Genomic DNA, 16375 nt, shown 5'->3' on the forward strand with positions numbered 1-16375 from the left:
TCAGACAGTTTAAGAAACTTGCTCAGAGTCAAAGCTATAAGATTCAGAGCTGAAACGAGTGAGAAACTTTGTATTTCCAAGTCTATGTTGACTCCATTATATTAGACTCTATAATTTGATTCATATAACTACAAAAAATTACTTGTGATGATAGATAGAATTTTAAAAGGGATGGCATTAAAACATTCTTATATAATTTGTAATTTTGTAATTTTTTCCACAGATAGGTTTTGTTTTGTCAAAACCTTTGATATTATGTAGGGCCACACGCTGGGCTTTAATCAGCTTTTGGCTGGTTAAAATGTTTTGAACTTAAGAACTTATATAAAGATATAAGCATTATAAAGTTATTCTTGGATTGATGGAAGCACTGATTAGACTTCAAGAAGGATTTAGAAGAATGAACTTCACATGGGGAAGCACCATTCGAATTACTTTAAAGTTTTTTTTGTTTTGTTTTGTTTTTTTAATTTTTTATTTTTTATAAACATATATTTTTATCCCCAGGGTTACAGGTCTGTGAATCACCAGGTTTACACACTTCACAGCACTCACCAAAGCACATACCTTCCCCAATGTCCATAATCCCACCCCCTTCTCTCAAACCCCCTCCCCCCAGCAACCCTCAGTTTGTTTTGTGAGATTAAGAGTCACTTATGGTTTGTCTCCCTCCTAGTCCCATCTTGTTTCTTTTATTCTTCTCCTACCCACTTAAGCCCCCATGTTGCATCACCACTTCCTCATATCAGGGAGATCATATGATAGTTGTCTTTCTCTGCTTGACTTATTTGGCTAAGCATGATACGCTCTAGTTCCATCCATGTTGTCGCAAATGGCAAGATTTCATTTCTTTTGATGGCTGCATAGTATTCCATTGTGTATATATACCACATCTTCTTGATCCATTCATCTGTTGATGGACATCTAGGTTCTTTCCATAGTTTGGCTATTGTGGACATTGCTGCTATAAACATTTGGGTGCACGTGCCCCTTTGGATCACTACGTTTGTATCTTTAGGGTAAATACCCAGTAGTGCAATTGCTGGGTCATAGGGCAGTTCTATTTTCAACATTTTGAGGAACCTCCATGCTGTTTTCCAGAGTGGCTGCACCAGCTTGCATTCCCACCAACAGTGTAGGAGGGTTCCCCTTTCTCTGCATCCTCGCCAGCATCTGTCATTTCCTGACTTGTTTATTTTAGCCATTCTGACTGGTGTGAGGTGATATAAAGTTTTAAAAGAAAAATAACTTTGCTTATAATTTTAGATGAGTTACCCATACAATTTTTGGAGATAGAATTGTGGAATATAGAAGAGTGTTCCCCCAAAGAATGTGTGTATGTATGGAGATTTTAAGGAGAACTCAGTAGTAATTCTGGGGTAATTTTTAAATTTCTACCCCAGACATTGCAAGGTGGCTTATTTTTAATTATGCAAAATATTCCCAAGTTAAAGCTTAGAATTGCTTTAACTCCTGTCAGATATCTTGAGTATTGTTATAAAATATCGATATGTCATTGGAAATTAATTACCATGATGTAAACTAACATACATTCCAAATTTCATCTAAAGAATACCAATAGGTCTTCATATCTGTATCTCTAAACATAGAGCTAACATTCTATTAAAATATGAAAACCTAATTTTAGACTAAAATAAAGCATCCTGATTCTAAAAGCCACATTGGCAGTTTCTGGGAAGTGGCATACAAACAATGTTGACAGACTCTTGTCAAGAATATGACAATCCAGTGTGCCTGGGTGGCTCAGTCGATTAAGGGTCTGTCTTTGGCTCAGGTCATGATCCCAGGGTTCTGGGATACACTCCCGCATCAGGCTCCTTGCTTGGTGCGGAGCCTGCTTCTCCCTCTCCCTCTCCCTGCTACTCCACCTGCTTGTGCGCTCTCTCTCTCTCTCTTTCTCTCTGTGTCAAATAAATAAATATTCTTTAAAAAAAAAAGACAATACCTAAATTGTTATTTGACTTTTGATTCATCTGTATTTCTGTCAAATGTTTTAGGTGTATCATAATACCAAAAATATGCAAGGTAATAATTGAAATAGGACTAAATATGCAAGAGCCACACAGTGATAGTCATACAAGGATATGGGAGAGAAATTATTAATTCAACTGGCTATAGAATTTAGTCTTTAGTGCCGTAGTTGCCAGGCGAAAAGAAAAATATGATACGAGGGGCGCCTGGGTGGCTCAGTGGGTTAAAGCTCAGGTCATGATCTCAGGGTCCTGGTATCAAGCCCCATATCAGGCTCTCTGCTCAGCAGGGAACCTGCTCCCTCCTCTCTCTCTCTGCCTGCCTCTCTGCCTACTTGTGATCTCTTTCAAATGAATAAATAAAATCTTTTAAAAAAATGATACGATAGTTCAGGCTTGCTTTCCTGTAATAGGAAGCATATAAGAGAATCAGGAAAGTATTTTTAGTATAAACTCTGAGGGATATATTTCTTTTTGCAAAGCCTTAGACTAAATATGCCTAGCACATAGTAAATACCTAAATAGTTGTATTATAGTTATATATGTATAAACAAATGAGAAATTACATATAGAAGAACTTACCTTGTATATTTTCATGTAATGACCAAAGTAAGGAGTCATGGCTTTAATAATGTGTTTACAGATACATAGCAAAGTCATCTCATTATTTTTCATACTAATCCTTGCAAACGGGTTAAGGATGTATATTTTACCATGACATTGTGAATGCACATTTTAAATATGGAAGATTAAAGATGTAGTTTTTGATGATATACCTTTTGATAAGACACAGTACATAGAGAAGGTAATAAAATGGCTTTAGTTTACCTAATTTTAGAATGCTGATAATTTAAGCAGGTCATTCCAAGGAAGTTTTTAGCAAATAATTTAAAGTTGAATACTGTTAAGTGTTCAAAGTAATGTCAAGTGTATGTCAACCATGTGCTTTAGCTAAGGTAATGTAACTGGTATCTTATTAGAAAATCAAACCCCAGGGCACCTAGATGGCCCATTGGGTTCAGTGTTGGAGGTTTGGTTTTGGCTCAGGTCATGATCTCAGGGTCGTGGGATGGAGCCCCACATCGGGCTTTATGCTCAGCAGGGAGTCTACTTGAGATTCTCTCTCTTCTTCCCCCTACCCCTCTTTGTGTGCTCTCTCTCTGTCTCTCAAACCTTTTTTTGAAAAAAGAAAATAATTGAACATAATGTATATTCTTTTTAAAGGGGAGGGCCATGCATGTTTGCCTGGAATGGAAAAAAGCTTGCATCAGGAAGCAAGATGAGGTCTTCTGGAAGTCTCACCATGTGATGTAGATAAACCTTTGTCTTGGATGCGTCTGAGTTAGTTCTTTTTGTCATAATCACTGTCAGATGTGAAGCAATTAAGTCCCATTATGAGTTTTAAGATAGTTGTATATTTTGACAGTTCATATAGTTGTACAATGCAGCTCTTTATTTTCCAGAGTTCTAAGCCTCCTTTATTCCCTCCTTAATTCCATGTTCATTTGATTAGAAAGATATTATCTTTTTTTAAATCAGTGCTGCAGCATATATGTTCAGTGCCAGCTTATATAATCTTTAATTTATTTGACTTTGGTCCTCTAGCATCATCTGCATATGATTTTTAAGAATCAATTTGTATTATACATGTTGAAATTTTTAATAAATCTTAAGTTTAGAGTAGCTATGAGATGTAGGTAGTTTAAATTTTATTTCACTATCTATACTTCAGTATGTGGATGTCATTACTACGTACCTTACCCTTCTACAGTTATTATGCAGAGTCTGAAGATCATGTGAGAAAGTAAATTTTCCAAGCTTTTTTACTGGGACAGTTACTACTCCTTGATTATGTTTTATTTTATATGTTATACATACATAAAACATGTGCACTTAGGTTTCATGGAAATCTATTCTTATTACTAAATAAAAGATGATCTATAATGTCTTCCTTCCCAGTTGCTTATTTGGTTTTTGATTCATTTTCATCATGTTGAAAGGTTATAGATAGACAGCATTTTGTAAATTTTGAATGACTGAAAGCAAGGAAGCTGAAGCCCAAAACAATTTTTACCTTGAGCACTTCTGTGCATGTTCTGAGTGCAGTATGTAAAATTAAAATCAAAAGTCCTGAGCACCATGCTCAGTGCTAAGTACGTACATGCTAACAATCTGATTTGTGGCAGACCCCCATTTCACTGATGATATAAAATGTATTAAGCTACTAAACATGTTTCTAGGTTCTCATATTCTTAATATCTATGTCTTGACATAATTCAATTTTTACAAAGTTTTAAAATGAGTATTTTTGAAGATAGACAAAAAACTGAAGTAAAATGGCCAGCTTTTTAGTGGATTTCAAAACATTTTTCTTCTTATTTAAATAAACGTAACTCAAATTTTGATATACTTAATCTGTTTTGCACGATGCAAGTCTCATTTGACTTTCTCACATTCTCTCTACAATCATATACACATGAGTAGTCAAGAATAGTTTATCTTTTCCTTATTACATATATGTAGATAAGTATATGTGTTATAGACATATATACATGTTATATATTGTTTTTATAGCTTGCTACTTAGTAAAAGGCAAGTAGAAATATTTTCCCTTGGCTGCTTATCTATTTTAAATTAAATTTTATTCTACTTTTTTGGAGGAAGAATGACAATATTTAGTAATCTCATGTTTTTTTTATTTAAATTTTTTATTTTTTATGATAATATCACTTAACCAACTGGCATAACTGGTATTTGTAAAAAGGTGAAGCAATTATTGGTAAAGTTATATTTTGATATCGGAGCTAGCAAGTGCTAAGGAAATTTCTGTAAAGTTATTAAATAGACACAATGATGTCTTTATATTTATTGACCAAGCAGTTTTGATCCTGTTGGGTGGGGGGAGAATAAAAATATCTGTGCTGCTTATCACTGAAACTCTTTTCATTCTGGTGCTGAATATATTCTTTCAAATAGCAGTAAACACACACATGCACACAACTTTTTTCCAGGACTATAGAGTTAACATCTTCTTGAGACAGAAATGGAATGATCCCAGGCTGAAGCTCCCTAGTGATTTTCGGGGCTCGGATGCACTGACGGTGGATCCCACAATGTACAAATGTCTATGGAAACCTGACTTATTTTTCGCAAATGAAAAAAGTGCCAATTTTCATGATGTGACCCAGGAAAATATCCTTCTTTTTATTTTTCGTGATGGAGATGTTCTTGTCAGCATGAGGTACTCTTTAATAATATTTGTACAGCCCTACGTGTGTGTGTGTGTGTGTGTGTGTATAAATTCAGATTATCACAGACAAACACATTAAGTGACATCTAAGACCTCTGTTTCTACTTTCAGGTTATCTATTACTCTTTCATGCCCTTTGGACTTGACCTTGTTTCCCATGGATACACAACGTTGCAAGATGCAACTGGAGAGCTGTATGTAAATGAGACCCTAAGTGACTATAGGAATACAAATTCTTAAAATCTCTAACCAGTACATTCTGCTAATCTCAGATAACAATGGTCAAACTAATGCTTTTTATTACAAATAGTAGAATAATTTATTTAGGATAATTGTTATTCTTTTACTGTAGTAATTACTAAGATAGACACATCTTTTGGGTGCTAGGTTTTGCTTTCAGTTTATGTAGGTGTACACTGCTAAATTGTTCCAACTGCCATCATCATTTGAATTGATAATATAAATAAAGAAGAAAAAAAAAGGGAAAAAAAAGGAGAAAATCATATCTTAATAATTGTTCTACTGTTAAAGCCACATGTTCAGATCATAAAATTTGAAAATATTAAAAAATAGCACCTAAATCCTACTAAGTAGTCATTTTCTGTGGATTGTCTAAAAAGATTTTTTTTTTGCAAAATTGGGATTTTTGTGTTTATATGATCATATGTTTTTCACTTCATGAAAGATATACCACATTAAGGCATAAGGTATATAACTGAAATAATTATTGAAATAATTATCTTTAAAATATACCAATTAATTTGCTAATCATGCTTATCCTTTGAAAATAAAAGTAGGACATAAAACTTGAAAAACTAACACTAAAATAAGGAAGTCTTAGCCTGAAGACCTATATTCAATGAACTCTCTCAGCAAAAAAATAAAGAATAGCCTTGTAAAATATATATACACTTGCTAGATGATATGCTTTAAAGTTACTTTGTGGTTATCTGCTGTTTAAAAAAAAATTTACTGAAGCTGGAACCTAAATCTGAACAATCTCAAGTGCTTTCTAAGTATAAATTGAGATTTTGCAGATGTAAGTGTATGTATGTATGTACGTTTTTGTGTGTTGTATCCATTTATGCCTGTGTTATTATGTATTTGTGTAGGAAATTCCAAGTGGGTATTTATATTCAAATCTATTGTCAGATGCACTGAAGTATTGCTTTGAAAAATCCAAGTACTTATAGTTGAATGGTAGGCTATGATATGCTGTAAAACCCCATAGGATCCTTGAGTTGTAGCCATATTACCTAAACCCCAAATATGTGCTTTCACATTTAGTAATGATGTCCACTTGAGAGACTGTTTTCCTGCTTTCCTGTGCAATGCAACTCCCTTAGGGAAGTTTGTAGTTATTTCTTCAAAAATATAAGTGATTTGTGCTTAGGGTTTTTTTTTTTTTTAATTTTCAGGTAGCATATTGTATAATTGTGAATGAGTTTATTCTGAATATATTCAGAAAGCTAGTATGACTTATTTACTTTTTATTGATGACAGCTCTGAAATCTGACATAGCAAAGTATGCTACTATATAGGAGGCAGTGAGATTGTAACTGTACCATATGCTCATTGTTTTGGTTTGTTCTTTCTTTAAGCCAATTATCTGTAAATTTGTGCTACTCTTTTCATTGATAGCCATAGATTTTATCTCTGCATTTTTAACAAGAGTTTCAAAGAAGAATGACCTGTTATTTTACCATTTATGTGTATAATAATTGGATTCTTAAAATATTAAGAAAATATTAATTACCTTTCAAACTAATATTTTTATTTATTTACTTTTGTTTATAGTTGGCTATACAACTGATGATTTACGATTTATCTGGCAGTCAGGGGATCCTGTTCAGTTAGAAAAAATCGCCTTGCCTCAGTTTGATATTAAAAAGGAAGATATAGAATATGGCAACTGTACAAAATACTATAAAGGCACTGGTAAGTAATATTCTTTGAATTAAACAAAACTAAGTCCTGTTTCAAAGGTTTGTTTCAATTTTAACATATATCAGGAACAGAATAGAAGAAAATTATTTAAATAGTGAGTTCAGTATTTATAAGTAGTTTATCTTTACCTTCATATATTTACATCTTTCATAAAATGACATTCACTAAAGTTCTTAAAAATGTTTATTACTACATAGTTTTGCTTTTATGTAACTACATAACAAGAGGTTTTCAATTTTTTATTTTAGTAATATGAACTCTCCCAGGCAATAGTTTTCTTAGGTGTTGCCAAGAAACTCTTTTTCTGGCAAGTTTCAGTTTGGGACCAAACATCATGGATTTGATGAATGTAGTCCATACCCACTTGTCTCCTGTCTTTTAGGCAGGTTTAGATGTTGGTTGACCCATATTCTTAGTTACAGAAAGCACTGATCTTTATGCTACGTAGAAGCGGAAAGTGTGGAGAATAACTGGGCATCAGTTAATATTGCCTGTATAATATTGTTGGCCTCGATTATGGAATGCTAATTGTGAAAAGCACAACAAATTAACCTCATTCACTACATTACTTCAAGCTTTGCAGAAATGAAAATATACCCACTAATCAATACTTTAATAATATGATTCATATACAACATTTGAGTCACAACTGACCGTTATAGTTATTGAGGGTTTCAGTTATTAAATGTAATGGCTTTTCCTATAGTAATATACATAAAAGGCTGATTGAATTTTGCTCATTATTTTCAAGCTAATCATTTCAACTTTGAATTATGCAATTCTAATTTTCTATGAGGAAGTAAACAAAGATATGACAAAGGTGTTCAGAAATAGATATAATTAGGAGCATCTGGGTGGTTCAGTTGGTTAAGTGCCCAACAGTTGATTTTGGCTAGAATCCTGAGATCAAGGTAGTGTAGAACTCTACTCAGGAGGGAGTCACTTTGAGACTATCTCTGCCCACCCCCCAACAACCCACGGCTGCTCTTTCACTCACAATCTCTCTTAAATAATTAATAAATCTTAAAAAGTGAGATAGAGAAATAGGTATAATTTAATGTATTGTAACATTTATGTTGACTTGCAAAAATAAAAATGTATACTGTAATTGTGTAGGATTCGGGGAGATCAGATGTTTGAGTTTATAATGCTGCCATCATGGCATCATCAAAGACAAAATATAATATGAAAAAAGGCAGAGTGAACTTTGACACATTTACAGGGCTACAGTAAATGCAACACTTAGGCAACTTGGAGATAAAGTTAGTTTGAGCATCTGTTGTCATTGACACTCACATAATTTAATGGATTATATAGCATTTATATATAAATAGCTCCTTCTGTTATAGAGTTTATAGTATATTAGAACAAGAGAGATAAAAAACAAATAAACTGCTAAAAGAAATTATAAAGTATTTTAAAAAGGAAAACCTGAGAACTCTCAAAAAATTTGATCATCAAAACACTCATGTATGATTTGGATACATGGGCTTTTAGTGATCTTATTGACAGTTCTGAACCAGTTCCTTTATTTAACACAGAAAATAACTGAGGAGCACAGTGATTGAGGGGCTTGTGGAAAGTTCCAGGCAAATCAATGTCAGCTGCTGCATGAAGAACTGTACTCCTTTTCTCTGTACTCACTCAAATTAAGGGAAATGCACTACCGTGTTTAGAAACTTTGACAGGTCACCTAGTAATGGAAAAAAAAGAAAAAAGAAAAAAAAAAAGCTTGAAAGCCAAGGACAATCCTTTTCGGATTGTTGTGTAGAAACACATATTTGGTAGATAGCTTTTGGATTTCTTGCTGTTTGTTAGGCATTATTTTAAGTGCTCTGCAGGAACTCTATTTTAATTCTCACAACCACCCTATGCATTCAGTACTTTTATTTTCCCTTTTTTACATGTTAGGATAATAGGCCAAAGACACTTACCCAAGTCATATAGTTACTGAGTGATGACTGGAATAGTGAGTCTGACATTGCTATACTACCTGTGAAGTCAGTCCTCCTGCACTTTGCAAATAGTTATCCACATCTAGATTATATGGTTAATATTTCAAAATGAATAGGCTCAAAATTGTTTTGAGAAATTCGAAATGACCTTATTGAAGTTTTAAGCTTTGTCTAAAGATGAAAATAAAGCTAGTAATTTTATTTCTGATTTTATGTAATAGCATAAAATTATGAGATAGCATTGAAAATCCTGGGTGTTTTTTTTTTTTAACCTATTTTTTTTACCTTTAAGTCCTACATCTAAAAACCTTCATTGGGGATGCAACAAGCAATAAAGGAGATATCTCTGTCTTTTTATAGATCTATATTCTAATATGGTACACACATAAAATAAATAAGATCCTTTTGTGCTTGAGAGGTTACTCAAGATTATAAACACAAAAGTTTTTTGTAGTCCTTTTTGAGCTGTTTTAAGTAAGTCGCTGATCTCTCATTAGCTATACAAAATAACGATAAAAGAACTTATGTCTAACATAATGATAATTGTCATTTACTGTGTTTCAGTAAGCATGTTATCAGTGTTTACATGAGTCATCATATGAATATAAGTAAAACATTTTAATATTTGGATAATATTTAGATAATATTAGATGGAAACTTATAAATATATGAATGCCTAATATATAAAATAGTGAAAAAGATATAGACAGCAACATTTATAAAATGATGGACACTATTTTCTTTAACTAGTACAGAAATAATCAGAAATGATGATTTGGCTTTAACTTTATTAAAAATTACAGTTATTTTATAATTATAGATGTTACAGAGGTGGAGAGATGGATAGGGAAACAAGTATGCAGAAATACTTAAATTGAAAGCCTAAGTGAATAATAGTGAAATAAAACCTCACAGGAAATAGAAAGTAAATTGAATTTGCCAATGAACATTTATATCAATTAGCTGCCCACCTGCCTCTCATAAATGTAACAGTACTAGGAAAAGATCAAAAAAGATCAAAAAATGTTTCTCATAAAAGTTTATGGAGCAAATCACTATTATATCCAAGCATATATTTTATTGCCGAATTCATCCCAGTCCTGGGAAGCTCCCCTAGTGGGTGCCTTCATAAAAGAAGGGTGTGGAAACCGGCTTCAGACTATAGGAGTCCTGTTATTTAGGCTTGTTATTTAAACGTGGTGGGATGGAATGCAAAATTCATTTTAGAGTGAGCAACTCTAGAGTAAGTTATTGTAATATTTGTGACAATTTAGGGTACCTAAAAATATGCAGTAAACACATACATGTTGTTCTCTATCTCACAGGCACTAGGTACACATAAAAAGAACTTGAGTAAGTGATACTATTGCAAAGCCAGGTACTTCAGAACCACTTTTAGGAGGTACCGTGAGTCTCTTAATTGAGGAAAATTGGAATTATGAAGGATTCTATTTTGGAAATTTTGCACATGATTTTTAGTTAGAAACATGTTCTTGTTTATGCAGGCAGGAAGTTAAGATGAGTGGTGGGAAGACACAAGGGAGGGAGTTTTCATTGTTTGACCTCTTGTATCTTTTAAAAACCTGTGAATAATTTAAATTGATTTTCTACTTTTAATGTACTTAAAATAAAAAAGAAGACAAACATGCTGTTTTTGTTTGTTTGTTTGTTTGTTTTTTAATATATAATTTGGAAACATTTGGCATAATTAGAATTTACTTCAGTTCCAGTCAGTTCTTAAATTTTGTTACATTAGCCCCAATATTCTAATCTCTCAGAGTTAGCAATGATTATAATTCACACGGGGAAAAGGATAGATTTCTGGTCTAAGCTACTTAATAAGATGATGTAAATAGCTGTTCTTTTATTTAACATTTTTTAAGATCCTATTGTGTGCCAGTACCACCATAGGTATCATTAATGAATGAATTTGAAGTTTGTTCTAGTGCTAGAAGTGTGTATATTCTTCCTAACTAGGAAAATAAGTAAATGTTACTTTTAAAATATAAAATAGCAAAAAAAATATTGTCATTTCCCCATAATTATTATATTTATTTATACATTTATTTATTTTAGCATTTTGAAATACTGGTGTTTAAGCTAAACACAATTGGAGACATATTAACTTTCTGTTATTTGCACATAGCCTTGCTTTTTTCCGAATGGTAAATGAGATTTTTATCAAAATTAAGCACTTCAAGCATTAACTATTGTATTTAAATTGCTAACTGAAAGGACTAAAGCATTTTTTAAAAAAATTCTCAAACATCTAGAAGTCTCTCTTCTATTCCAGTGCTAGAAGAATATCTTGTCACTTATTTTGTTTCTCAAGTCAGCAAAGGCTCTGATGAGGCTGCCCATAATTTGTGATTAATTTGGGGGACTAGTTGGTATCATGGCATCCCTAGAATTACGTTGTAAGGCAATTTCTGCATTTGTCTCAGCTTCTGACAATGAAGTCCTTTCCCTCATAAAGCATGGAGTGCACCTGGAGTGGCAGATGGGACAGAATTGAGAGGAATATCAGATAACTACCCTGTATAATATTTTATCTCTATAGCCTGAAAACATGTATTTCTTATCCTTGCTAAGATTTACTTACAATATGCTTAATATTTTAAGGTTTAAGTATGCATGGGAGTTATTGTAGACTGCTATGCTTTCTAGATAAGAAGGTACATGTAACTGAAAAATTATACTGACAATACATAGTCGTGGAATGTTTCTTTTTAGACTTGTTCCACTTTGATTTACTGCTCCCTATATGACTCCTTCAGATCAGTTGCTCTGACAGTGCCCATGGGTAATGAAAAGTTTAAGTTCATTGCCAATTCCCTGAACAAAGACTTAAAAGCTGTGACCCTGACATAGTGGAACAGCATGTGGTATCTATTTCTCAACATCATAATAAGGTTGTGAAAGGTCAGGTGAGACGGGTCCTATCATGTCAACCTTTACACCAAATAAATTATATATTTATAAGAGAAAACTCTCTTTGTGGAATTTACTTTGAAACTGTCTCAAATAGAAGTGACTTATAATTTACAGGTACATTATTGGTTTTTTGCTGTTGTAGGTAGGTGGGCCCCTCTGATTTCTAACATAAAGTTTGTTTCCAAAAGGGTACTACACCTGTGTGGAAGTCATCTTCACCCTGAGGAGACAGGTTGGCTTTTACATGATGGGTGTTTATGCCCCAACCTTGCTGATAGTGGTTCTCTCCTGGCTCTCCTTCTGGATCAACCCAGATGCAAGTGCTGCCCGAGTGCCCCTGGGTAAAGTATTCTGTGCTTTTCTCTCGTGTCAGGAATGAGTTATGTCCTTGCATAACTCACTATATACTCAACACTTTTAAAATAGACTTTTAAAATTGAAGGCAACCTTATTCTCATCTGTTTTTAGACTTCCCTCAAAACTTGACCTTGAGGGTACCTGAGTGGCTGAGTGGGTTAAGCCTCTGCCTTCAGCTCAGGTCATGGTCTCAGGGTCCTGGGATCAAGCCCCACATTTGGGCTCTGCTCAGCAGGGAGCTTGCTTCCCCGACAACTGCCTGCCTCTCTGCCTACTTGTGATCTCTCTCTCTGTCAAATAAAATAAATAAATCTTAAAAAAAAAAACTTGAACTTTAACTAGAATTTCTCAATGTTTATGAACTCCATAATGAAACCAAGTTTTTTTTTTCTTTTCATATATTTGGATATTTTATTTATTTATTTTATTTATTTATTTTTTTAAAAAATTTTTTATAAACATATATTTTTATCCCCAGGGGTACAGGTCTGTGAATCACCAGGTTTACACACTTCACAGCACTCACCACAGCACATACCCTCCCCAACACCCCCTTCTCCCAAACCCCCTCCCCCCAGCAACCCTCAGTTTGTTTTGTGAGATTAAGAGTCACTTATGGTTTGTCTCCCTCCCAATCCCATCTTGTTTCATTGATTCTTCTCCTACCCACTTAAGCCCCCATGTTGCATCACCACTTCCTCATATCAGGGAGATCATATGATAGTTGTCTTTCTCTGCTTGACTTATTTCGCTAAGCATGATATGCTCTAGTTCCATCCACGTTGTCGCAAATGGCAAGATTTCATTTCTTTTGATGGCTGCATAGTATTCCATTGTGTATATATACCACATCTTCTTGATCCATTCATCTGTTGATGGACATCTAGGTTCTTTCCATAGTTTGGCTATTGTGGACATTGCTGCTATAAACATTTGGGTGCACGTGCCCCTTTGGATCACTACGTTTGTATCTTTAGGGTAAATACCCAATAGTGCAATTGCTGGGTCATAGGGCAGTTCTATTTTCAACATTTTGAGGAACCTCCATGCTGTTATCCAGGGTGGCTGCACCAGCTTGCATTCCCACCAACAGTGTAGGAGTGTTCCCCTTTCTCCGCATCCTCGCCAGCATCTGTCATTTCCTGACTTGTTGATTTTAGCCATTCTGACTGGTGTGAGGTGATATCTCATTGTGGTTTTGATTTGTATTTCCCTGATGCCGAGTGATATGGAGCACTTTTTCATGTGTCTGTTGGCCATCTGGATGTCTTCTTTGCAGAAATGTCTGTTCATGTCCTCTGCCCATTTCTTGATTGGATTATTTGTCCATTATCACCACTGCTATTCAACATAGTACTAGAGGTCCTTGCCTCAGCAATCAGACAACTAAAGGAAATTAAAGGCATCCAAATTGGCAAAGAAGAAGTCAAATTATCACTCTTCGCAGATGATATGATACTATATGTGGAAAACCCAAAATACTCCACTCCAAAACTGCTAGAACTTATACAGGAATTCAGTAAAGTGTCAGGATATAAAATTAATGCACAGAAATCAGTTGCATTTCTCTACACCAACAGCAAGACAGAAGAAAGAGTAATTAAGGAGTCAATCCCATTTACAATTGCATCCAAAACCATAAGATACCTAGGAATAAACCTAACCAAAGAGGCACAGAATCTATACTCAGAAAACTATAAAGTACTCATGAAAGAAATTGAGGAAGACACAAAGAAATGGAAAAATGTTCCATGCTCCTGGATTGGAAGAATAAATATTGTGAAAATGTCTATGCTACCTAAAGCAATCTACACATTTAATGCAATTCCTATCAAAGTACCATCCATCTTTTTCAAAGAAATGGAACAAATAATGCTAAAATTTATATGGAAACAGAAATGACCTCGAATAGCCAAAGGGATATTGAAAAAGAAAGCCAACGTTGGTGGCATCACAATTCCGGACTTCAAGCTCTATTACAAAGCTGTCATCATCAAGACAGCATGGTACTGGCACAAAAACAGACACATAGATCAATGGAACAGAATAGAGAGCCCAGAAATAGACCCTCAAATCTATGGTCAACTCATCTTCGACAAAGCAGGAAAGAATGTCCAATGGAAAAAAGACAGCCTCTTCAATAAATGGTGCTGGGAAAATTGGACAGCCATATGCAGAAAAATGAAATTGGACCATTTCCTTACACCACACACAAAAATAGACTCAAAATGGATGAAGGACCTCAATGTGCGAAAGGAATCCATCAAAATCCTTGAGGAGAACACAGGCAGCAACCTCTTCGACCTCTGCCGCAGCAACATCTTCCTAGGAACAACGCAAAAGGCAAGGGAAGCAAGGGAAAAAATGAACTATTGGGATTTCATCAAGATCAAAAGCTTTTGCACAGCAAAGGAAACAGTTAACAAAATCAAAAGACAACTGACAGAATGGGAGAAGATATTTGCAAACGACATATCAGATAAAGGACTAGTGTCCAGAATATATAAAGAACTTAGCAAACTCAACACCCAAAGAACAAATAATCCAATCAAGAAATGGGCAGAGGACATGAACAGATATTTGGATATTTTAAACAGTTAATCTATCCTACTTTGACTTTCATGCAATAATTATTAAATAATTTTCACAGATAACTAAAATCTAAATTCCCCAAGAGTGCCAAACTAAACATAAAACTATTTTGATGGGACTCTTTCTAAATTATATTGTATACCATCCCATACTCTTCAACTGGGAATATGTGGTACAGTGTATTTTTTTAAACATGACTTCATGTCATTTTCTTAAACATCAGTTATTGTGTGCTCTATCATCAGGACTGGCTAAGGAAAAGAAGAGCTGGTTATCCATGCTCCCCCATTTGTTACTTTTAATGCTCTGCCACACAGAAACAGCATCAGCCAGTCTTGAAAACTGTGTCTATATAGGGGTGAAAAAGTCTTTGCTTCATGAAATAATCAAGAGATCTTCTAATGGATGAATTGATTAAACTTAAAAATAAGAAGATTGTTATAACAAATTTTGATTGTTTATAATGTTTTAAGATGTTTCATTACTGTGTGTGTATGTGTGTGTGTGTATGTTTTCTGAATATCACCTGGAACTTATATAGGTAAGACTGTGGTATATCTGGCCTCTTAGGGACTGGTGGCAGCACTTTTTTTTCCATTGAAAAGAGCTTGTGCAAATCTCCCTCCTGACAGAGTAGGGGAATTAAATGAAATACAGATTTTAAAGAGTAGGCAACCAGGAAAGAAGCAATGAAAATGACAGTTTTACCTGGGTAAGAAATGTGATGGTTTGTATTTAATAAGAGCCACAGAGACCAAATCTATATCTTAATAACCAGAAATGTGGGAAATTTCATCCTACTGGTTATGTATCTGGAATGAAGACAGAGACAACCAGGATTAACTCCTTTAGGGGATGAGAATGAACTATGTAGTATGCTGTACTGAGAATAAAACTCCTAAAAAAATAGATTTGTGTCAGACTTGTCAAAAATATCATGAATTTCCCCCAAATAGTTAATTTTTTGCTTATTAGGAATATCATGCAGGGATATAAATTGAAATGTCAGGCTTCCAAGAGTACCCTGGAGACATTTCATCCCTGACATATTCTTGAAGGATTTTTCTCTGTAAATCCCCATCTATTACAAGACTTCTGTCATGAAGTCCCTTAACTTTCCAGTTAATATCCAGTGGAACTGTTGTATGAAGTAAACAATGCTTCATGGTTGCAAGTCAGTCCTTTCCGTTAAATCTGGATTTGAATTCCTGCTGTCAGCTTACTAGCTATGACAGTTTGGACAACAAGCAGATCTAATCTCTTTAAGCCTACTCTGTTAAAATGTCGATAGGGATGAAAAACTACTCAAAGGGTTAATTGGAAGATTGAAAATATGAGTGGAAGGTGCT

General features: G+C 34.2%; 1 protein-coding gene across 2 annotated transcripts in view; it reads left to right on the top strand.

Moving 5' to 3' along the window:
* Positions 1-16375, top strand: part of GLRB (glycine receptor beta) — a 102243-nt gene that overhangs the window by 55651 nt on the left and 30217 nt on the right. For both annotated transcript variants that reach the window (XM_082728462.1, XM_082728463.1), the window contains 4 exons: positions 5003-5232; positions 5353-5435; positions 7039-7179; positions 12266-12418. In XM_082728462.1, coding sequence (XP_082584588.1) covers positions 5003-5232; positions 5353-5435; positions 7039-7179; positions 12266-12418 — 607 coding nt within the window. The remainder of the gene's footprint in view (positions 1-5002; positions 5233-5352; positions 5436-7038; positions 7180-12265; positions 12419-16375) is intronic.

Source organism: Mustela nivalis (assembly GCF_964662115.1).
Source record: "Mustela nivalis genome assembly, chromosome: 4".
NCBI lineage: Eukaryota > Metazoa > Chordata > Mammalia > Carnivora > Mustelidae > Mustela > Mustela nivalis.